The sequence below is a fragment of the Ambystoma mexicanum genome, chromosome 1p, assembly GCF_040938575.1.
Source record: "Ambystoma mexicanum isolate Mex_15411 chromosome 1p, UKY_AmexF1_1, whole genome shotgun sequence".
In the NCBI taxonomy this organism is placed as follows: domain Eukaryota; kingdom Metazoa; phylum Chordata; class Amphibia; order Caudata; family Ambystomatidae; genus Ambystoma; species Ambystoma mexicanum.
Genome location: NC_090921.1, coordinates 112,012,795 through 112,038,305, shown reverse-complemented (window position 1 = coordinate 112,038,305; position 25,511 = coordinate 112,012,795). Strand labels below are relative to the sequence as shown.

The 25,511-nt window shown below is 44.1% G+C and overlaps 1 protein-coding gene across 2 annotated transcripts in view; it reads right to left on the bottom strand.

Annotated features, from left to right (window-relative positions):
* Positions 1-4,504: 4,504 nt before the first annotated feature.
* The window catches only part of CHRNB1 (cholinergic receptor nicotinic beta 1 subunit), a 189,530-nt gene continuing 168,523 nt past the window's right edge, over positions 4,505-25,511 (bottom strand). Inside the window, exons 10-11 of one of the 2 annotated variants that reach the window (XM_069644480.1) lie at positions 12,933-13,080; positions 4,505-4,960 (exon numbers count right to left, since the gene is read on the bottom strand). In XM_069644480.1, coding sequence (XP_069500581.1) covers positions 4,820-4,960; positions 12,933-13,080 — 289 coding nt within the window. In that variant the 3' untranslated portion in view covers positions 4,505-4,819. The remainder of the gene's footprint in view (positions 4,961-12,932; positions 13,081-25,511) is intronic. The other variant, XM_069644489.1, reaches the window with a different exon arrangement.

Genomic DNA, 25,511 nt, shown 5'->3' with positions numbered 1-25,511 from the left:
GTGTCTACCTGGGTGCTACTCTGTACCTCTCAAGACAGGTCAGCGCAATAGACTCTTCTGCAGCCCACACCTACAAATTAATCAACGCCTGCAGACCATTCCTGATGTTGGAAAATTGCATCAACATTGCTAGAGCCATCAAGGGCTCAAGACTGGACTATTGCAATGCCCTATTTGCAGAGACCTCTTAACACATATAACGCCCTCAGAGCAGCACTCAACACCCCTAAGCGTGATCATATATCTACATCAAGAAGAGCTGCACATTGGCTCCTCACCCGGGAGCGCATCATCTTCATATCTCTAGCCATCACGCACACATGTCTTTCCAACACAGTGCCAAAGTATCTCTCGCAAAAATTCTCAAAATCTCATCCACCAGACCCATCCGCTCCACCTACTCCCACCAGCTGACCATTCACAGATTCATAAGAACCAGATCTGGCAGAACCAGCTTCCTGGTAACTGCCGCTAAGAGCTGGACCGCTCTACCTTAGAAACTTAGATCTGAACAATCTTATTGGACCTTTAGAAAACACTGCAGGACCTTACTATGCTCTGCTTGGTGCCTAACCAGCCTCCCACCCTGGCCACCTCTTGGGCTTCACATGAGCCGATTGAATGTCATAAGTACCTGTTATTTCTGTAACCCATTGTTGTAACCTGTAACCAGCGCCTTGATGCCTCCTGGTTTAGTGCGTTTAACAAATACAAATAAATATTTTGGGATCTTGAAAACTGAGGCCCTGCACAACCCAGCTTTTACGTTCTGAAAAGTTGTTTTGCAGGCTTGAGTTCCAGTGATCTTCTTCAGCAACCTTTCACATGTCAAATCATTCATAGGAAGGGAAATGATACCATGCCCTTAATAAAAGACCTGCAGTATCCAGTGAGCCCCAGGAAGGCTCTAACCTGTACCTGGACGGTGGGGATGCCCCAATTCATCCCAGCTTGAACTTTGACCTGGAAAGGCTGTTTCTTACCGACACCGATTTGGAGTTCTAAGTAAGTTACAGTACCCTGTGCTATCTGGCACTTAGAAGCCTGGAAAGTCAAGCCAACCTTCTGCATGACTTCACACACATGTTTCAGGTTAGATAGATGGTCTTCCCAGGTATGGCTGAAGACAGCAAAGTCATCTAGCTAGGCAATGCTGAAATCCTCTAACACAGATGGGACCTGATTGGCCATCCACTTAAAGTTGTCAAGGGCATTGTATTGCCCAAAAGGGCATAATAGTGTACTGCCCTTCGGGTGTTGAAAATGCTTATTTCTTCTTTGCTTTGTCAGTTAGGTCGACCGGCCAGTACCTGGCGGTGAGGTCAAAGGTACTCATGTGCCTTGCAGCGCCTAATCTCGCAATCAGCTCTCTGCACGTGATATAGAGTGAGCATCTGTCTGGGTGACAATTGTGCTGTCTGTAGTCCACACGAAAGGGGGATTTAGTCTTCCCAATGCTGAACCTTTCAGTTGCCAGCACCACAGGACTATCCCATGTGCTGTGGGATGGCTCAATAACCCCCCCCCCCCCCCGATTCCAACAACTTTGAGATTTCGTTCTTGATGGTGTCCTCACCTTTTCAGACAGCCAGTGAATTGTACTTTTCAGTGTCAATATAATGTATGAGCCAATCTATTTTACCTGAAGTAATTGAGAACAGACCTGCAAACTGTCCCAGCGGCTACTGGCAGACCCGCAATTGCTGTTCTGTCAGGTCTGGAGCGATGTGAACTCCCTCTCTGTATACTCTACGTGTAATAAAGAGATGTGTCTTGTCATTAATCATGAGAGCCGGCACAAAGAGATCTCTGCTGAGATGAGGTTTAAGCCTGTTAACATGATAGACCCTCTGCGTCTGCCTCAGGGCCTTTAGTAGCAATTAGTGAGTTAACCTCAGTGATCCTTTCAAGTACCACATAGAACCAGGATCACTTATTGTGAAAGGCGCTGTGTTATGCAGCTTACATAATCCAGACCATCTGTCCTGGAGTGTACTCTGGCACTGTGCCCGTCTGACCATGCCAGGGCTTCATGAACTTCTGTCTGATCTTGATATTTTGTGAACTATGCTCCCTTTTCTTGGACATTTCAGATCTGAGCCGAAGTACATAGTCCACTGTGTTGTGAGAAGGACTTCTGGAGTTACCCTCCCATCGTTCATGCACCAGACATTGGAGACTCCTAACGGGATGACCAAACAGAAGCTCAAAGGGACTGAATCATACTCTGCTCTTTAGCATCTCCCAATAGGTCAAAAGAAGAGATGGTAGGAGAATATCCAGTTTTATCCCCCAGTGCTCTTCAAAGCCACCTATTAGGCCTTTCAGGGTCTTGTTAAATGTCTCTACAAGTACATTTGCTTGTGGGTGAAAAGCTATGGAGAACTCGTAAGTAACCCCTCACTCTTCTCACAGTTGGAGCCCATGCCAGAAATGACCTCTTTAGGGAACCCCACATGAGAGAATATCGTAATTTGAGCATTAGCCACCACAGGGCTTTCATGCTACTCGAGGGTACTGCTTCAGGGTACTGGTGGCATGGTCTATGGGGACCACGATCTACCAATTCTCTGAGGTGGTGTGGGGAAAGACCACCCAACCACTAATAGTGCAATTAAGGGTGCATTTGCCACCTCACCTTACTTACTGGATGTATGTCAGGACAGGACCGGACACACTCTTTTATTGTTACTCCCTTTTGAGGCCAGTTAATATTGGCAGACGGCCTTTCAGCCGTCTTGGTCACTGTCAATTGACCTGCCAAAGGAAATGTTGTGAGCCAAGTCCAGTAGGAACCTCCTGTAGGCATCGGGGCACAACCAACCGCAGGTTGGCCCCTACCTCAGAATGTGTGGGCTCACTGTACAGGAAACCACTCTCCAAGGAAAACACTGAACATGGGGCTTTCCCTGAGCCTGTTGGTCTACTCACGTAGAACAGCTAAAATGGGGCAGTCTCTCTGGCATGCAAATATTGTCTGACTTGGTCCACCAGCTGATTACAACTCACTCTGTTCTGGCAGGAACTTGCGGTCTGAAACCACTGTGTCCTCCACCTCATGTTTCGGTTCTATGTCAATAGGCAACCCTGAGATCACTGAATCTGGTGGCCTTGCATTTGACACCTCAGTGGAGAGGAACAGGCGCCTCTGTAGACATAGGATTTGGACTAGGCATTACGTGGTTTTCAGTCCTACGATTTCTTCAGGTAGAAGAACCCCTGCGACCATGGCCTGAAGTGCTGTTTCCCTTGTTGCATGTGTGGCTTCGCTACTGTACAAACATTCTTCTGTCATTGTATTGCAGATTTAGAATCTGCTAGTCAAGTGCCACCTTTCATCATTGACTGTACCAACACTACACATACAAGAAGCCAGGCACCACACTACACGTTTTCCCCAAAGACATTCCACTAATCCAACGATGGCTCCTGAACTGTGGTGCCCAACCAGATGACCTGGCTAGATAAAAGAGGCAATTGCTACTGCGTATGAAGCCAACATTTCAGTGCAGAGGTGTAGGAGTCCTGGCATTTAGAAAGAAGGACCATCCCAAACTGATTAAGCGATAAAATGCTACTGCTGTACTAAGGCTCTTTCAACATCAACATAGGGCAGTATGGATAATATTGATCATTGTTGTGAAGTTGCAAGTATTGCACCATTGGTTGACCAATTGCATTTATTTTTCTGGAGAACAATATGTGAAACCTGTGATTTCTCAGTGGCCTCTGATATATGGTATCCATTGCAGGTGTGCTTGACAAGGCTGTTTTCTTGAATAGCAGAGATGTTGTCTTTAGTAAAAGAGCAAGAATGTGGCTAATATCAATCTGGTTAAAGTCTAGGCCTATTTCCATGTATGTTTCTGTGTCATTCCAGACACCTTTCTTGTGACAAATTTCTACTTTGTTTTAAACTTTTATTTAAGATGTTAGTAAGCAACATGAAACACAATTAGTACCCGGCGAGAGGGTTTTGGCAGCCTCCCAGCCAGTGAGGAGGCTCAGAAAAGGATCTTTACCACACCAGGAAAGAACCCGCTCCGAGCCTCCTCAGAGCAGGAGGCTGCCATCTTCCCTCGACGGGAATGAAGGTAAGTGCGCTCCCCCTCAGTCCCCAAACCCTTCCCCCACCCTGCTCTTCCGCATATCCTCTCCCACCCTACCCCCACTGCACTTACCTGCGCTGCTCTTTCCCTCACTAGCGCCGTGAACAGTATTGTTCACAGCGCATCTCCGCCACATGAATACGTGTAGTCCCTTCTGCCTGATCAATGGCAGCCATGTTTTTTGTTTTTTTTTTCTCGTGTTGAGAAACGGTTTACATACAATTAGAGAAAAATAAACTATTAGTACCCCGGTACAATGTGCCAGGGTGCTAACAGCTATAGAACACTTGGATGGGTGGCATTACCTGTCTGGTAATGCCCCGGAGCTTATATGAAAGCACTGACTTCGCTCAGGCTTTTCATATCTCGAAAGATTGTATCCAAAATCTAGTAGATTACAAGTGTAATTTTTTCCATTTATTTTAAATAAACATCATTGTTTCTGCTTGCACACCACTTGCTTAAGTCTAGGTCAGCCTCTATATAGGGATCCCCCACCACAGATGTGACTGACAAACTGGTAGAGTGGGGCTGGAAGCCCCCAGGTGCCGTCATGTGCAATGTTCTTCTGGGTGCCCCTCCGGCAGCTGTTGATTCTCATGCTGGAAATGTCCCCTTCACTCTAGAACTGGTGAACTCTGGCGCCATGTCCTGAAATTGATGGTGCCCGCTGGGTTCAATCTTTTGGGTGCACTCGCTGATGCAACTGCTCAGGGGAAAGGCACTTCAGGTGGGTGATGGAAACTGGCATCCAAGAAGATGGCGAGTGTGCCCAGGCTGGTGAAGATGATGAAGGTCCAGAGGAAGAGACGATCTACCACCATGGCCACGTACTGCCAGTCCCCTTTTAGCTGCAGAGAGAGGAGACACAAGGGTTACCTCTGGGGCAGGTGACACACATCACATTGGTCAAAAACACCCTTTAGTTCAGCATTGACTGCATTGATTTTCCCTGTTTCTCATTCTTGGTCAATTTCTTTCCCCTGTGGCAGAATCACACATTAATTTCAAGATATGTATTTTAAAAAGCCACTTGTCCCTTGCATGCCATTTTTTCTAAAATTGAAATGCGTATTCCAACAATCTCAAACAGTTTAAAATAACACACCAGCTTGTTTTTTTGCTCTTGGGATATATGTCATCAGCGGCTCAGATGGCTGTCTTCTTGTGCATTATCTTGTACGTGTTGCATTTCCTTACATGTATTTTTCCTTTGGAGCTCCTTGCAAGGCAGAAGCATGCATTTTACACACATTTTCCGTTCTTCTACTAGCTATGAATATGGCGTTTTTCTCTAGCTTGTTAATCATTTTCTTTAGTTTCAGTTTTGGCTGACAGCGGTTAGAACGTTTATGGCGGCTTGCCAGTTTCTACTGGTATTTGTAGATGGGGCACCTAGATGACCAGAAGCACATGCTTTGGGTTATCCAAATCTTTGTCAACAGCAAGGTGCCATAAAAGGCAGCTGTCTGAAAGGTAATGTGTGTGGGTATTAAACAGCTTAATAGCTGCAAATTGCAGCTATTAAGCTCCTCAATATCCACCCACATTTCAGATTATGACGAATTAGAACAGCAGTTTCTGCTTCAGGTTTGGGTCAGTTACTACCTTGCTATCAAAGACGAGCCTCTTGTCTCTATATCAATGCTTTTGGCGGCCTTTCTGATTGTTCACAATGAATTTCATAAAGTATTATAACAATGGACATTGTCCTCCACTCTCCTGTACCTGGGAGTCCTTCGCTGCTGGAGCAGGATGGGCCAAATGGCTAATTTCTTAGGCTTTTCTCCAGCTGAAGAGAGACTCATCTTGCATCTGAACACCCCCCGCTGACCGCTGACAGAGGGTGGATACTTTACTTTGAACCAGCCACCTAAAGTAGTAAGCCATTAACCTTTGAAAACATCTTTGATTGGGCCGGATGCACTTTGTGTAGACAAAGTAGGTGCCTAGAATTATGCCACCACAGGATACATTACTTTTTGGGGTCTCCCTCCCTTCTTTTTAGATTCACTCTCGCACCCACGATTAGTCTCTCTAATAGTGCCCTAGCATACCACTGTCCCTTTGGACAGACACTGGCACATCTTTGACCAGACAGTAGCAGGAAGGCATTATGGGATGTGCTGTGACTTCTCAGCAGGTTACAGCCACCCATGTATAACTCTTAACCCTTTGCATGAATCTTCATGACCACCTGGCATAAAGAAGCCACGAACCACAGGCTTACCCCATGTCCATGGCATGTGCAGGTACACTGAAGACTGGGTAAAAAGGCGTGTCCTGGCACCCTTGATATGTTTACACAGCGTGACGTAAAATCATTGGACAAATGTACTCTGGGCTATGAACCTATTTATTTAACAAAGTATTGGACATTATTTTTAACCTTCTATTGTAATTTGAAAAGCAAACATTAAAGGGGCCCTTTTCAATGCTGTGGAGTGCAAAAGTAAGTAAGAAAAGCAAGGCGTTGGCCATTAATGCCTAACTTTTACACTCTAGAGCATTTTCATGCCTTTGCAAGTAATGTTTTGTTGTCCTTCTCCGTCTGGCAGGAGCACCCAGTTTTACTCCTGCGTGAGATCTTCCTGCAGGTGTAAAAACCTGTGGATTTCTCTGGAAATCGCCTCACATTTTCACGTGGTAATTACCATTGGTTAATAGCGGGTGGATTTCATAGGAGTACATTAGGAAATGCCACCTGCAAAGTGTAATTTGTATGCAGCATTTCTATTTTTACAAAGTGGATTGTAAAAGAGAAGAGTAAATGTGTTTTTGCCTTGTTTACTCTTCATAATTACACTAGTGTAGCATAATGGGGTTCTTTAATGTAGGCAGGGACCAGTCAGGAGGCAGGCAGGTACAAATGGAAGTAGGCTTTATTAGTTTCAGGGCACAGTTATGAAGAGGGAGTAGGAGCTATAAGGTATACATCTTACTTCATGCAATCTCCCATCCTGAATGCTTAACTGCAATTCATGGAATACTGAACCAGCAGGGTTCCATGCTTACCTCATACATTCTACTGCCTGCATCGGTGCACTTGATGCAGAGCAGCTACATCCCAACACAAGATACTACAACTAGTGCTCCTTTTCTATAAATGAGTAATTTCAAGGCGGGTTGCCATTACGTTTACACTGTAAATAAATGACTACATGCCACCACATTTTCACAATTTGCACTGTGGGGTGCAAATGTAAAGGGTAAAAGTTGGCGTACAAGCATGTACGCCGCATTTTGCCCTTCACATCTGCACTCTGCAGTGCAAAGTGAGTAAACGCTGTCTGGTCGCAACATGGCAACCAGCGCTCCCAATTGAAATGAAACCCTCCCTGACATGCTCACATTTCGGGCAGGGTTTCATTACAATTGGGAACGCTGCTTATCATGCTCGTGCATAAAGCAGACGGACCCCATAGGGATCTCCAGCATTTGTACGAGCATGAAAATCCATGACACTGCAAATGATGAAGCATTTGTATGGGGGAGAGGAAAGAGGTTGCAAACACGCAAGTTACATTCCCCACCTCATCTCCGCCATACAAATGCTTGAAAATGAGCCGTGGCGTGAATGGAAGGCGTTAAAGCCTTACTCAAGGCATTGCGCACTCCATTCACGTTACAGCTCAATTGAAAATGAGGTCCACTGTGCTTTGTAAATGATGTAAATTGCATGCAGGAGATCCAACAGTACGTAAGTGCTAACGTTGGCGGCCCCCTTTTAGTTTGTATTTCTTTGAAAATATCACCCAGAAGTATTTGTTATTGCCACAAAAGTTGTTGTCAATTATGATATTCTAAAAACTACAATATAGACCACAGGTTGCAGGATAGAAATATCACCAGCTAGTTACAACTTAGAACAAGGCTTACATCACAATTTGATCAAACACAAGGTTTAAGGTACTTACCTGTAACTCTTGCTCTCCAGCATGGAGTCTTGCATGGATTCACATGCTCAGGAATATTCCCTGTCGTAAGGCTGGGAATCCTCTGTAAAAAGAAAGCATTTTCAGTTTCGACTTCCATGTAGGAGCCTGCAGCTGTCGAGCAAGGGAACACCAGAGGGAAACGCTGTCATTGCTGCGATTGCTCTGGTGGAGTGGGCTCTCCGCCGACCTGCAAGATGTCTGTTGGCCAGACGATGACAGTGCATGATACAGCTGGAGAGCAACCTCGATATGGAAGCCTTGTACAGGGCCTTACCGTGTCCCACAGGTCCAGAAATTGACAAACAGCTGAAACGTCTTCCGAAAATCCTTTGTGTGTGCCACATAGCACTTCATGGCACGAGCAACGTTCAGCGAATGCAATGCCCTTTCAGCAGGCGTAGAAGGGCTTGGAAAGAAAACTGGCAGATCTAATGGCTCATTGAGATGGAACCCCGAAGGAACCTTTGGTATAAAGGTGGGATGAGTCTGCAGCACCACATTTGTAGCATGGCAGGTCAAGTATGGCTGCTTTCAGGAGAGGTCCTGGATCACCCCCGACTCGCCTGGCAGAGGTGATGTCCACCAAAAAAGCAGTCTTCTATGAGACAAACCTCGAGGGCCAGATGCATTGGTTCAAATGGAGGCCCCATGGGCTTAGTCAAAACTACGTTCAGCTCCCAAGCCGGTGCAGGACCCTTCACCAGCGGAAACGTCCTGAAGAGGCCCTCGAGTAACTCCTTGACAAGCCTGTGCAACCACAGGGAGAGCTTGCCTGGAGCCCGGGTGTACCTTGTAGGAGGTGTGAGCTAGCCCAGCATTGGCCAACAAAAGCAGGTATGGGAGGAGCTGCAGAGCTGTGATTGGCAGAGGCATAATCTTTGGAGTCCTTCACCACACTGTGAAGCGCTTCCAATTGTCACTGTAACAAGACAACATAGGTTCCCATGGCAGATCAGGGTCATCAAAATACACATCCACGTCTAAAACTATGTCCATGGCCAACAACAGAGACTTCTACTTCCTAATCAACCGGACCATTTCCATGTTTTTACAGTGAATATTCGCAACATTTGCATTTCTGCACTTCAATGGTTCTATAAAAAAAAATCCTCTGAAACCAACATTCTAAGTTGCAGGATTTCTTTCGGTTTTGACAGCCATGATGAGTGATTGACTCATGAACTGTGTTTTTTCTGGTGAAGGCTCTTAATACTAAACATTTTGTTATCAATAACAGTGGCGCCAGCTGGAATATTGGCTGGGGTTCCTCACCCTAGGACTTTCTTGGGTCTGTTAATCCTTTCTCTCAAGGAGACCACAGAAAAGTCCAAATCCGATTCTGATTCGCTCCCTTCCAGCGTCACAGTTTCCTTCTCCTCATCGTTCTCTTCTCCAATCACCCAACTTGTTAGCGTGCCAGCTTGCCGTGATGTCTGTTTCCTTGCCCGGGTCGCTGTGTTCTTTGCCCACTTTATTACTTTTGCTCTTGTTTGGCATATCTTCCTTTTTCCATGTCTCTTTCTGATCTTTATGTGACGGTTTCTGGTTCGCCGTTCATTGTCTTTGCTTTCTCGTGAGTAGACCACTTGACAACCACTTGTATATTGTTGAAATGGTGCCTACATTCTGGTATGGAACAGCTCGAGCAAAAAGAATATGTTTTAGCTGTTTATGTTAGAATGTTGAGTTGCACACTAAAGGACTGTGGCTGAGGAAGGTTCCAGCTGAGGCCTCACTACCCAATACCTGGTACATGTGAGATTCTTAAATAAATACCTCTTTACTTAGGAACGTCTCGGACTGCGTAATAAAAGCCCTCCATTTCTGCATTGACAGAAACAAGTGGCTTTGGCCTCAACCAATTCAGATGAGGGTCAATGTAGGCACAATTACACTGCTCCCATCACTCTCAGAAGAACATTTATTGAATCTCTTGATGAGATTGAAGGCAATTCCCCGAAGGCTTCATTACTGCACTGGTCATTTCCAAAAGCATGTCTGAATAAAGGATATCTCCATGACAGCCACGTGGAATCCTCCACATGAGTATTTGTGGGAGCACTGCTGCTTGGCTGCACACTTTGGTTGAGCAGTTCTTAGCAATCACTTCATTTAAGTGTAGCCTAAGATTATGCAGTCATTACCATCTAAATACCATTTTGAAATTGGTTCCCTATACTTGTGTATGGGAGAAATCGTGTAGTAAGGAAACTGAGCTACCTAGTAACGTATGTACTTTGTCACTTACTCTATTACCAATGCCCACTCCTTATCCTGACTCGGCTTCTAATGCGAGTCTACGGAATAGCCTAGAAGGAAATAATTGGAATTGAGTGAGGAGTACATGAGACGCAGGAGAGGGTGAATGAAATCGGTGGTGATAAATGGACCAATATTTGCTGTTATCTCATTTATGCTACAAATTCTGGAGGCTTCCCTTGATTGGTCATGACATTCTACAACATGGAGGGTCAGAAACTGTAAGGATGCAGAAGTTAGGTTCAGACACAACCGTGGCATGGTTTTGGATGTAGACTTTTATTAATAATAAAAGGGTTGGGAAAATGTCCCCCTTTTCTTAAAGCTAAGAGGGGTGTCCCTGCCTCAAAGGAAACAAATGAAATTGTCAGTAAGTCCGAAAACTAGTCTGTCACTGTTGTCTCCAAAAGCCTACTAATGTCCCTCACACTAATAATATAGAGAACTGTTCAAGGATGGTCTTTTCTTAAAGTATAAAGTACTCTTTGTGCTGTCAAACAGATATGTTCACATGCTCACTAGTAATAAAGTGATTCAAAATAATGTTCCAGAATATGGGCCTCCAAAGGCTAGCATTGTGCCCCTTTCCCCTAGTTTTATTCTTCTCCTAAATCGTTGTATACCTCACAAAAAACTGTTGCTTGACTTCACAGTTCCTGTATCCTACCAGCTTGGTATGCTCCGTTACCAAGCATAGGATTTCTTTCTCTTATCAGTCTTAGTGCTCTTGACCCTTAACCTTCCATGTGGGTGCGGGCCCCAGACTCACAATGCTTTACAGAGCTTGGTTTATTTCCATGCCAAGCAAGTGTTTCCTCTTGTAATGTCTCTTTTCTCCTTTCAGGGTTTCATCTTGGCTTTAAACGTAGGCTTCACATATGGGTGCGAGTCACGGACAGGTGAGGTTGCGTTGTATCTCTTTGGTTCACTCTTCTGCAAAGTATCCAACCATCTCTTATTTACTTCAGGGTGCCAGACCCTCTCTCTCTTTTGGGTCCCAGACCATCTTCCTCTTGGGTGCATCCTAACTGTTTGAACACCACCCCATCCGTTGCCCCTTGTGACTGTCTTTTTTTAATATAATAGTTTTGTAGCCCCGTCAGAGGTGTAAGCAGCCATAAAATCTCTGAAACACACTGCCCCAGGGTCTGATGGCTTTACAGCCTCCTTCTACAATACGTATTTGCACGTCTGGTTCCCTACATGGCGGCACTCTTCAACTCCTTTCAGCGTACGGGCTGCCTCACTCCCACCATCGAAGAATCCCTCACAGTTCCATCTTCCTCTTGGATGCGGGTCCCAGACTCGCAACTTTGCGTTGTATATGCTTGGTTCACTATCCTGCCAAGTCTACAACTGTTTCCTCTTTGTTTCAGGGTCCCAGACCTAATCTCCTATTAGGGCACCAGACCCTCTTTCTCTTGGGTGCAGATCCCAGACTCGCACCTTTGCTTTATATATGCTCGGTTCACTCTCCTACCAAGTATATAACTGTTTCTCCTTTGTTTCAGGGTCCCAGACCCTGTCTTGCCAACTGTTAATCTCAAACCGATGCTTCCCTGGACCTCTCACATCTCCCAGGAAACCCACATACCCGTTTGCTTCCTTCTTGGTGGTACTGATGGCTCCCGGGCAACTGTATTCTTCCTGGAGACTACGGCAGCGCTCCGCGTCCAGCGGCTTCTGCAGCACCCGTGCAGACTGAGACTTCTCTCTGGTTGCATGTTCTGTCTCCTCTGTGATATGCCTTCCATCCGGGTAAGTGTCTCGCTATTCCTCTTGGGGAGACAGCTCTCCCTTTCTTGAGTCTCCCCGGCGCGTTCGCTCAAGCCTGAGCTTAACACTGGCTTCTTTTGGAACTTGCCCGTCAGATTGATGTATTCGTTATAGCCAATACCTGGGCTCGGAAAAGTAGACTGCTCTCTTGGCTTCATGTGAGTAGTCCTTATACTCCTAAATCAGCTTCTTCGTCACAGTGTCAACCTTAAAGCTGCATGCATAATTCTTTGGACTGCTCAGTTTCTCATTGTTGTCATGTAGGTTAGTTTGGTTAACTTGATAGCAATACATATTAGTCCTATCCAGGGAGGGAGCACGAGGACTTGCGAAAGAAGTTGGACATGGTGTAGTGGGGAGATACTACATTCTCTGGTGATGATCGTCCCAATGCCATAGGGAGAGTCCCCTCCCATTTGATCCACCCTCGGTGCACCAACCCAGGGTATTGTTCAGTGGACTCACCTCTCTGGCCTCATGGGAAAGGACTCACCCTAGGGGAGAAGGGATGGCATCCTCAGATTCGTCAGAGAACTCATTAAGTAAACACCCTGTAAGCCAAGTATAGTGGTATATCTGGGTCCTAGAAATACAGCCTAAGAAACGTTTCCCTAAAACCATATCTCTAACACTATCTAACCACAGGGTGCCACTGTTCCCAACAGATGGCACCCAACAGTAAGGGGGTTTACAGACGATATTAGTGGAGACACTCTAGGAAGTGACGTTTCCGCTTTCATTCTTCCATCTGTTTATCATGCACCTGGATCCAGCCATTTACATTAGTGTCCTGCCTCCAGGACTCTTCTAGTAGGGTCCCCCCGCCCTCCGCTCTGCCCACTGTACTCACTGTATCATAGTCCTCTTGGGACTGCAGCTGCTCTGCCACATAGGTGATTGCGCTGAGGGCAGACTTCAGGTCCGGTGGCAGGACAAGGCAGTGGCTTGGACCGTCAATGAACCTCCGCATATCTGTGGAGAAGGGATCGATGTGGTACCTGAAGTAAAGGGGCGGGGTTTGAAAAAGTTAACAGTGGGGTTACGGTCAACACAGCAGCAGCAACACTACCTTTAGCCACCACAAAGGTTTTTGTAGCGTGAGTTATGATATACAGTTTTCCCCGAGCAAAGGTAAAATCACAGATAAAAAATGCCAAGTAATGTTAGCAAATGGAAACAGAACAGAAACAAAGAAAAATCAGCAATACAATGTGAGTTGTGTATACAATAAAGATCACTAATTTGCGTGCATGTCTTAATATAAAATTCCATAAAACTGATAAAACAGTTCATAGAAATAAACAGTACAATAAACATGATAAAAAGGAGCAACACAAATACAATACAATAAAAGAGGATTATAATAAAAGATGATGATTCCTGATTTTTAAAGACTGCCAAAGATATGACAGGAATGCCCAGCTAGTACACTGTGTGAATCTGGCCCACTTCAAGATTTAAGATCAGCAACACTTTTCGCGCTCTGAAACACTTGTGTACGAGCGTGATACAAATAAAATATCATATCATATCATAGCAATATCGTTCAGTTCTGACGTGCAGGTAAGCCGAGCAAATAAACACAAGGTGCAGCAAATCTTCACAGTGTGCAGAACCCATTATACAAAGCCCGGCCACACTGCAGTTACAGGTCTTAGAGGAATGCAATTAAAAAGTTCCATTGTAATTAAGCATCTGCCAGAAAACTGGTCACTCCACGAAAGATACTCCTGAATGGTATTTGTTGTAAATTATCTACGATTAATAGGTTTTTAATAATTCTGAATTCTCCCGACCATCTTGGACAGAGGGCCTCAAGCGTGCTTTCAAATCCTTGTGCGTGGTCTGGTCTAAGATGCAAGGACAGCTAAAATGAAATTGTGCATTGATTTTCAACTGAACTACTAACATGTTGTAACCAAGGGATAGTGGATGCAACTCTTTTAGGTTAAGTTTTAATGATACTAGTATTACGACAGCCATAGGGTTTGACCAAAGACGTAACCAATGAAAAACAGGTAAGAGAGACGTATCATCCTCCCAATAACCCAACTCAACTCTGTGTGAGCTGCATAATTGGAGGCAGATCTTGGGAGTCCCAACAATTTCTTTAGACAGTCATTCTGTACAGTTTGTAGTGGAGATACCTTAGAAAGAAAACCTATAAAGTGGTACCATATTTTGCCACAGCTTTTGTTCTCATTGCGTAGACCTTCAAAATCATGTTTAGAGGTCAGGGATTACACATTTCCATGAAGCGTGACACACTACCCAAAGCCAGTTTCATTCTCTGAACCTGTTTGGTGATATATTACTTGATGATATTATTTATTTATTTATTATGATGCTTGGCTTAAATATAATAATTTCACCAAATACATTAAAACATTGATATATGGGGAAATGTGACAGCCACCAGCTAAACCTGTTGGGAAAAAGGAATACCTAAATAATCAAATTCTGACACTTGAGGGATGACACGGTTAGTGCTAAATGCCTTGGGTATTTTGGTAGACTTTCTATCTAAGGAGAAAACCAGAACAGTAGACGTTGCAGTGTAGGCATGAAGATCTAGCTGATTGAAGAATGGCGTATACTCTGTTATCGGATGCTGGAGGGCTCTAGGCATTCAAGCTATAAGCAGTGTCATCTGCATATGCCAGAACTGGTAGTGACATATTACCAATTCTAGGGGTATCAACACCAGTCTTAACAAGACTGCCATAGGGGCCATTGATGTATATGGACAACGATAACAGGGCCAATGCGCAACCTTATCTTACTCCCAAGGCTATTGAGAAATAAGGAGTGTAGTGACCATTATAACCACTTCTAACAAATGGTTTATTATTCCAATGTATGTTAATAAGTATGTTTAAAATGTCCTTTGGGCAATCCAAAGACTTGAGCTCCAAGCATAAATTAGACCAATTGACTCTGTCAAATTCAGTGCTCAGGTCCACACAGGCCAGGAAGGTTATTGTAAAGGGAATTTGAAGCAACCAAATAGAGCTTGTTTACAGGTCCCCAAACCAGCGTGGAAGCCCAGCTGTACCACTGCCAAGATATTATTTTAGCCCACTCATTGGACCAACTTCTTAAGAAGAACCCTTCCGTATATCTTGAAGTTGGTATCAAGAAGAGAATTAAGCCTGCAGGTCTCAGGGCTAGCTCTCCGCCAGGAGATCTCAACAGCCCTTACTAAAAATTGCCACCCTTGACTGCTCCCTCACCACAGGGACGCAATGAAGGCAGTAATAAGGGGGAATGTATGGCATGCACGGCAGTACTCACCAGGGCCAATAAGGTACATCAAACCCAATTGGAGGAGAGGGTCATGGACCTTGAGGGAAAGCACAGAGCCACACAGTCTGGTAAGATTTGTAGGGAGCTAATGAAGGCCAAATTCCAATTAGAACTACATTTGGCTAATAAGTCTGTGCAAGCCCTGTCAAAAACCAAACAGTTCTATTATCACCATGGTAACAAAACAAATTGTTTCCTGGTGTATACGCTGAAAAAAGTACATTTGCAGAATAATACTCAGATGTTGAAACACTGAGGCAGGACTTTGCAATTCAAGGAAGAAGAAAAATAGAACACAATGCTGGGTTACCATTGGGGCATAATGATGCGTTCCCCAATACATGAAGGGTTGCAGTCTGAATATTTGGCCACTGTTTATTCCCCTAATGTTCCCCCATACTTGTTGGAATCCCTCGAAGCCCCAATATCCCCGTCAGAGGTGTAAACAGCCATAAAATCTCTGAAACACACTGCCCCGCGGTCTGATGGCTTTACAGCCTCCTTCTACAATACGTATTTGCACGTCTGGTTCCCTACATGGCGGCACTCTTCAACTCCTTTCAGCGTACGGGCTGCCTCACTCCCACCATCGAAGAATCCCTCACAGTCCTTATTCCCAAGCAAGAGAAAGACCACACAGATTGTAGCTCTTACAGGCATACAATAATCATGAATAATGATGCAAACATATTCTCAAAATGTCTAGCTCTACGGTTTTGGGAGATACTGCATCTGCTGGTGGATCCGGATCACACAGTTTGAATCCGGTCGGACCACTCATGATAACAATAGGCGGGTCCTGAAACTTATTGAAATAACCTACATTGGGCAGGTTCTCACACCCTATGGGGTGGTCCCCAACTTTAGAAGGTGTGTGTTAGCTATCATTATCCCTCCATGTCACTGAGGATTATAGGATGTTGTCTAAAAAATTGAGATGTCCTGGGGTACTCGTCAGTACTGACCCCTTTGCCCACTGATATTTGCTCTTGCCATGGAGCCATTTGCCTGTCTGTTTGCACAACTCTATTTTAGGTGGACTAATTTCTTAGGCGTGTGTTGGCATATTGCAATGTATCTTTTTTATCCCTGCTCCCTTTGCTGTTGCACTAGAATAGTATTAATGAGTGTATAACATTATGCTGTTGAAATGTGAAAAGCATAAATATGTCATGTGCCTGTTCTTGTTATAGGTTTCTTCTCAATAAAAATATTCGATTGACAAAAATATGGCCTTATAAATGATATTGAGTATACAGGCCCAAACTTCAATAAAATCCTGAAAAAGGTCAGCTAGAACTCTGTCCCAACCCTGAGAAACGATTGTGACCCTGCCTCGATATAGACTCAACTAAAACCCTAAGGAACATGAAGTACCCTGAACAACATGATTTGAGCTTCATCAATATACATTCAGCATTGAACGTTCATCACTATCCGTTGTATTAGCATCCTCATATAACGCTGAAAAATAATCTACTCAATCTCTGACCTCAAGATTTGTTTCGATTCCTGTTAGTTTGAGGTGGGTAACTAGTGCAGCATTAGAACCCGACTGTTAGTTTGCGTTTATGTATTGATCCATTTGCCATCTAGTCCCATAATCATTTTCAGTTATTTTCAGAACATGGGTCACCAATAATTTCCAAACAGCATTGTCCAGTTCCAATTTACAATACGCTATTACTTTCTTATAGTTGGCCGGGGCAGTTACCACCTCTAACTTAGTTGATTCCCAACTTTTCAGAACCGCTAGTGGACTTGATTTTTCTAATCTATAGTCTTTATTTAACCGGCCCCTCATGGGACGCTTACCCTGTGGGGTAAAAATTTGAAACATTTTTTTAATATTTCGCTTGGCTTATTACAAACCTTTTGCCATTGTTTATAAGTACATACATTACATAGTCAATTCCAAGTCATTAAAAAAAGAAGAAAAAGTGAAACACAATAGAAAACAAGATACAAACAGATAGAAAACACATCCCAAAATGCACACTTTCATTACAATCTAATCTAAAACAGGTCCAATATAAATAGGAATTACAATTAAAATTTACAAAAGATTATTTCAAAACCCCTAAAAAATAAACTGTTGATAAAAAAAAGGGAGTATTGTCTCCACTTATTAAAACTATCCCCCATTCTTCCACAGACAAAGTACATCCGCCTACAATGAAACTCCCGAGGTGCAAGGTTCTATGGTTGGTTAATCCTGTACAAATAGCATACATGGTTTAAGGTTTCAATCTCCTTCTCTCACTGTAAAATCTGCACATAAGACCTTTTTACCAACCTCTCTACTTCCTTCGGCAGATACAAATTCATGCACTTATATTGTCTAAAATGTCTTTGAAAGCTTCATATTGCAGTCTCATTTAGAAAAGTATTTTTAGTTGATTTCAGTGAAACATTGTTTGGTTTTTAACTTCTTTTTTATCAATTCATAAGATTTGTACAAAATGCATTTTGTTTTTCATCATTTTGCATACATGTATTGTAAAAGTGCTGCGCACCAAACACAATATCATTAATAAAACATTTTAATAAAAAAAAAAAAAATTCATGCACTGTCTTTAGAATTGATTTCACTAATAGTTACTTGGGAATTTAGTTAAATAACTAGGCACCACATTATACACTTTGGATTCATGGTTAAGATGATGGTACAATTTGAAGCTTTCACTTCCTCCTGTGTTTGAATCTAAGCGATCCATCCTCCATAATTTTATTTTAACTTCCACAGGATTATTTACCAGTGCATCCTCCTTCAGTTCTACTTTTTCTAGAATGCCCCTAGAGGCAGCTTTCCATTCAATCAGAATCTTTTCACTATCATTTTCCAGCACTACTTTTACAATAAGAAAAATAGGCAGTGCGCACTCCATTATACCTTTACGATACATGGCTAGAGTCTTACAACATACCATTGCATATGATATCCGACCCATTTTATATCTGATTACCTGAATCGGGACTCCTTTCGGTGGAGAGAGTACCCGTTTCCAGAATATGCCCTCCAAATTGGCCACATTTGGTATGAAAGGGAAAACAAAACTTCTGCCCCATACGTCAATGTAGACACCCTTTTTAAATTGTAAAACTGAAACACGGTTAACAAGGTAAAGTGATCACATCGACTATGTATTGTACATCTTATGACCGCGATACCCTCTCTATTGGAGCATCTACCGGGCTTGAATTCACACACATACCAAGGTAGGTATATGCTTCAACTTCTTGCCTTAAACGCTATTTAAAAAAACATTTTTTGCTTTGCCTGTAATGGTGTAAAACTAGAACCTTTCTTTCAGGGAATTCACTACCAAGCCATTGTGTTATACATATATCTGAAACATGTCGAGCTGGTGCTGCAAGCCGATGGGTATCTGGCCCAAAAGGATCAGGTCATTGGCATACCCCCATCCAGTTTAAGGGTTTTCCATTGATTTGCGGTGGGAAGGATCTTGCCTTTCCCGGACTATCACCCAGATCTGAAATAAATAGGTTAAAAAGTATTGGCACCACAGGGCACCACTTCTTCAACCTCTTGTATGTTTTAATCACTTCAGACAGTTGCCCAGTTAAATTCAGTCCCACTCTGAGCATGGTTGAGGCATCTAACGCTTTAATTGCCTCCACACAATACCTTGGACAACCCCAGTTTGACATCTTTGCCCATAATAGGGCCCGATCAACACTGTCAAATGCTTGGGCCATGTGATGAATGCTAGGTATAATGAGACGTATTCATGAGCATTCTACTTTTTAAAATATTAACAAATAAACAAACAAAACATTCAGACTGGTTCCTACTCTCTTTACAAATCCTGTCTGGAAGGTGTCCTTTTGATTTACGTCATCCAAAGATCTTTCCTTTTAAATGTTAGAACTATAATGGCTGACTTCCAAGAGTTGGGTACCTCCCTGGCTTTCACCACTTGCTCAAATAATAACCATATTAAGTCTGCCCATAGCTCTGGATCTTCTTTTAGCATAGCGTTTGTCAAACCATCAGGACCGAGGGCTCTCGAGCTGTTCAGCAAAGAAATTATAGTCTTCATCTCATGACGTATTAACCAATCAGAATCTCAAGTCCCTTCCTACCCGTTCTGAGTATTTGCTAAACAACTAAACATATTTTTGAAATGATCCATCTATACTTCAAAATAAACTGCCTTTAGTTGCAGAGCTGAGTGCAGGGTGCCTCTCAGATGTATATGTTGCCATATGGCCCTTGTACGCTTATTGTATATAGCATTTATCATAGTTTCAGCGTTATGCAAGCACAGCCCGTTCTTATATTGCTGCTACCTCTTCTTCATTCTCTCTGAAACAGCTGCAGTTGGCAAGGCCTTTTTCCTTTTAATGTCTGCTCTAAGCCTTTCTTTTCTAGATTACTTTAGAATTTAATGAAATTGAAGAATAGTCAAGCACTCCTTGTGGATTTCCTACATCCCAACTATCTCCATGATCTCTGTACCTATGAGTAAATAGCTCTGCCACATCCAACTTCATCATCAGTCGATTTCTCCCCAGTGAGATTTTAACCTTCTGGGCGTATACCTCGCCTTCTATCCCTTGCTTGTCACCCTACCTCATTATTTAAGCAATATGCCCTGAGCGGTGGGGGAATTACCAAGTCAGGTCATGCCCGGGACCGATTGCTATTAGTACCCCGGCCCGCAAGATCTGCGTGACCGGGGCACTAAAAGCACTTTTTTTCTGTCCTGAAACGCTGCAGCTTTTTGGTACAGAAAAAAAAAAAACATCCAGGAAAATGCCATCTGGGAAAGGGAAAACGGAGTCCGTTTTCCCTTTCCAGGGCGGCCATCGGGAGCGGACGCGCTGGGAACATAATTGTTCCCAGTGCATCCGCTCCCGAAAGACGATGGAGAAGAAGTTAAGTGAGGTTGGGAGGTGGAGGTTGAGGGAGGAAAGGGGAAGAACAAGAAAAAAACCCTTACCCGAGTCCCCGGCGGGGGGTGAAGGCAGCTTCTCAGCCGCGGGGAGGTTCGGAGCGGGGATGGCCACGCTTCGAGCCTCTTCATTGGCTGAGGGGCTGCCACGCCCCATGCCGTGATCAAGGCGGCTGGAATCCCGGCTGAGAATCGAGGGATTCTCGGCATGGTAACGATCGGCAAGAGCCAATCAGCATGCGTGTTGCATTCTGCTTAACTCTCGTCGGGTACTAATACAATATCATGACCCGTACAGAGAAGGGGGATGACCTGAAATGTCCAAATAAGTGGAAGGATCTTATGAGAGACAAACATAGTCCAGGGTTGCCTGCTTCAGCCCTCTAGACCACGTAGGTTGGCCCAGGAATGTCTCCCTGAGTTTGTCCATTCAATATGAGGAGGTCTCTCAATTCCATTTCTCTAAGCCTATTTAAACCCCTTTTTCCACTGGCTTAGAATAGGAAGATACATTAGCTAACAGTTCTCCCTTTTTATCCAAAAAAGTAATGTTTAAATCTACACAAATACAAATCTTTGGATCATCCATATTCATGTAGCACTCATCAATCATATCCATAAGCAATCTAGAAATTCCTCATCGGTAATTGCTGCTGGATTCCGATAAAGATTGAACATGTTGCTGGCCCCTCTCCCGGGGTTTCTTCTAGGGTCCCATCTCAGCTTAGTCATTTGAATATATGGATTGGGGTTTTCAACCTCCAAGATTTCTATACCCATTCCATTCCTGATCATTTGCAACAGGCCAGCCGAAGGTCTACCCCTTGACTTTTAATCGCCAGGTTCAAGTAGGTAATGAACCCATCTAAAAGAAAGCATAATATGCCATAATCTTCAAAACTAAACTCACCCTTCATAAACAGGTAAGAGGAACCTTGTGTGTCCCTAGACCCCTTATTTGTGCCTGTCCCCTTATTAGAGGCCTTCAGTTATGTTCTATTATTTGACACTAGAGCCGCTGGTGAGAAACCTGATGGTGTCTTCCTTTTTCTCTTATTTGCCACCAGAGCCGGCTGCGGGTGAGAAACCTGAAGGTATCTTCCCGTCTAAACCCAAAGGATCTGTCTTCCAGGTGGCCAGGACATGGCCATTGCTATTGGATCCAGTTCCTGGGGGTGGCCAGTGAGGGAGGATCACCTGGGCGGGGGGGAGGTCCTCAGGGATTGGAACACCGACAGGTGAGACGCAGTATTCCCCTTCCATTCATGTCTTTTCCTCATCCTCTCACCTAGGACATTCCAAGCCCCCCCCTTTTTTGCTCTAATGCTTTCACACAACAGAAAGGACAATGGACTAACACCAAAGCTGTTTACCTGACATGTCAGACAAGGGTCAGGCAAAGTCAGGCAATTGATCAGAATCACACACCTGATGGCCCTTTCCTTTCCCCACAAGGATAAAAGGTGGAGCCAGAGAGCACAATACGAGAAAGCTGAGTACAGCAGACAGCTCGACGAGACGGCTACGATGCAGCAGTTCAAGAGACGGAGAAAGGTGGCAGAAATGAAGATGGTGGCGAGGAGAGAAGTGACCTTGCCCTCTTCATCCTAGACCCACAGAGCCTCAGTGGAAGAGAGCCCAAGAACGCGAACAGTAGCACTAGTGTCCTGCAGCAGATGTCAATGGTACACAGGGCAAACCTTTGCCGATAAGCAGGAGCGAGGGAAGCTCCCGTGCCCGTGGTATTGGCCGTAACTCCAGGGAGGCAACAGCCAAGCGGTTCATCAGAGCCGGTGAGTTGAGAGGAGAGCCAATAAAAACCAGGCTGTGTTGAGTGAGAATCGCGAAGTGGCAACTTTTGAATCAAAGCTGATTAACTTTGAAAGAACTGTAAAGGGGTAAAGGGGAGACCAGCTGCAGAGGGAGAAAGAACGGCACCACTTGGGTGCTAATTCAAGAGACTCTGATCTACAAGCATCATAAAGAAAGGGAAGTGAATCCCATAAAAATTGAACTGTGTAAAAAGAGAACATTAAAAGTAAAGAGGGGTCAGTACCCAGAAGAGGGGGACCCAGCGGTGAGCGACTATCACCCTGATCGAGAGTCACAGTCAACCCGGTGAAGGGAGGCTAAGAATCGAGAAGGGCTGGAGCCCGGCAGAGGGGCATACAAGGGTGAAAAGTTGTCAGCCCGAGATTGAAAGTGAAAGCAAAGTTATGAGATGGCAAGATTGAAGCCGAAGGAGGGATGCTCAGATGAAGCTACCACCCAAGTACTAGCCGTCAAGAAAGATCCAAACTCGGTATACAATTGAAATCTTAAAGACCAGGTTGGAAACAAATGGAAGCTATTTCATACGTGTAAACATTTCTCAAAATGTCAATTTGCAGCAAACTTTTCCGTGCGCGATATTCGCGATATTCGCGATAACGGGATAATCGCACTGTTATGAAATGGGTTCTATGGATAGCTATGGATGTTAGGTACAGGTAGGAGTTGAAAAACTGGGGGAGTTATAGAGGTTTTAGTAGAGACCGTTTTTGTGAGATATAGGCGCGGATTTGGACAGAGGCTTTAGTTTAAAATCAGAAAAATATTGACTATGGACTAGAGCATCCAAGCTAAGCCACCAGGAAGGCACAGGTAAGAGTCAGAAGTGATTTGCGACTCAGTGCTGGTTCCTCGTTGTGTCCACCTCGGAGCGCTAGGCTGGTCACTCGAATGAAATTAATAGATCAAAGTTGACAAAGATGACTAGGAATAAGGATTCTTTTACAGATAGACAGAATAAGATTTCACTACGGATTCAGACAATGTTACTGATTATGCAAGTAAGGATAGTTCAGAGGTTAGGAGGGGACAAGATAATGCACAGTAATCAACAGTTTCTAGCTTCCTGTTAATACTCACAAAACAAATAGGTTTAAGATTTTGGACGGTCAGGATCCTGGACCGTCAGGATTCTGGACCGTCAGGATTCTGGACCATTGAATCGGATCTATCAGGGACTGACAGCCGGGCACATCGGACGGATAGGGTTAGCAAGGCGCTCTGCTCACAGCACAGGACTGGACTGGGATCTGCCCTTCTTGGTTCTGAGGATATTTCAATTCAGCAGGCAAGCATTAACAGCACGCCCGGTTGTATTATGATGCTTTCCCTAGGCTTTTGGGATTCTGCTCTAGAATTTGAGGCCTAGCTGAGAATGATTCAGCTATGCAATAGGCCTTTGCTTTGCCAAGTTTCTGGAGTCTGGAACAAGGAAGATGTAGATTTCAGCAGCATGGCGCTCCGCCAGCAGTCAGGAGAGTGAGTGGATCTGTCTGCCTTTATGTGCTGTCAGCTGTCTCTATTTATTCTGTAAAATGACATCATAAAGGGGGTGTGTGGGCCGGCTTAGCTAAGCTTGCCCTTTTGAGCTGGGATAGGGTCAACACTTCATCTCAGCCTTGCATTTGGGGTGATTGGATCAAGGCCGGCTGATGTCACATTTTATGATTTGCTTTACACTCCTCAGAGACCTCCCTTTAGCCACTGGTCTCAAAATTGGATTTTACACTAAACACACATTTCTACATTAGTCACCTTTATATAAATAACACACAAAGCTGCCATATTTTATGTAGCATCTTTTCATCAAAATCTCACAGTTTCCAAATTTTATGCAACTTTCCAGAAATGTGCGTTTAACATAGGGATAGGCGTGTACATTTTCACAATTCTAACAGTAATACATTCTTCATAAAATCACATATCTTGCCATTCCTGTCCAGAGCATGTCACACAGTTCTGCCACCTCTTCACACGTGCAGCCAGAAATTAAATTAACAACTCTGTGATTTTTATACTTTTCACCATTTTAAATAGCAAGTTATAAGTCTTTTAAAATGTGTTCTTTGTTCATGTTTAGCAACAGATGGTCGCTTGGTTCCGCCTCTTTTTGTCTCCCTGCAATCTAAGGCATCCCCCTCCTGGCTTGTTCCTTCCAAGAGAGTTTATGACAGCCTTCACACCTCCAGTTTCCTGGGCTGCAACTTTGTCATAGTTCCTTTGCCTTCTGTAGACAAGATTCTGCTCTAACCTGCAATTAACACCTCCCCGTGAGTTTCTGCTGAGAGGAAGGCCCTCCTTCTGGGAAAAAAACTGCTTTTCCAGTTTTTGCAGTTTCAGCCAAGCTGATTAACTTTTAAACCTAGCAAAAGCCACATTTGTTGCATCACATACAAATACATTTCTTTCTTGGCCTTAAAATCAGTGGAATCAAAAACACAACAAAAATGTGTATACCTTTTTGGCAACAATCCTTTTTCTGTTTGCTAATCCAGCAGGCTTTTGAATTCTAGCTCACTTTTAAAGTTTCATTAGTCTCCTCTGACAGCTGTCATTCAGGTAGCCCAGGGTACTGCATCCAGATTTTGACATAGAGGCTGTCAGTTTTCAGACTTTGTATGTTTCACAATGTTTCAATTGACACATGAATTTTAGCACCAGGCAAGATTTTGAATGTAAAGGTGTTGTGTTACAGGCATTTTGGAGTTTTTAGCAACAAAGCAAATGACATTTGTAGGCACATTTTGGGGTTTCATTTGCAAAGTGCCGCTTCTCTGTCTGCACTCGGTTTGCTGGTCATGGAACCCACTGGCACATTTCAGCAGTGTTTGCTCTATCCCACCACATATGCACCATGGGTGGCAGGTTGTGCATCCCTCTTTTTGTGTGCTGCAGCACACGGTTTTGGTAGGTTTTTGTAGGTTTTTGGCACGCCCAAGGGTTTTGCCGCCATTTTTGCTGTTTCTTTCCCCATAACTGGCAGGGTGATGCCGCGTGGGATGAATTGACCCACAGCGGAGTGGGTCAATTCATCCCACAATATGCACAAATTAGCTTCCCGTCTATGCTCTCTTTCCTCGTGAGAGAGTTTTGCCTGAAGAACACCGATCTGCATGAGCTTGGGATCAGCACTTGGTGAGGTGGGGGCCATAGCAGAGTGATCCGGGAGTCTTTCTCACCTTTTCTCTTGGATTTTCTGGCATCCAATTGGAATACTAAGTCCAACAAATCAGGGTAGGCAACCAGTATTAAGTGATCCACCACCTTGGCGTCCTTTAGATTCACAGAAAGGACCAGTTAAAATACAGCAACCTTCTTGTTTTCAGGACAGGTTGTCTCAGCCGTCAGCTGATGGAAACCTGTGTCAAAGACTC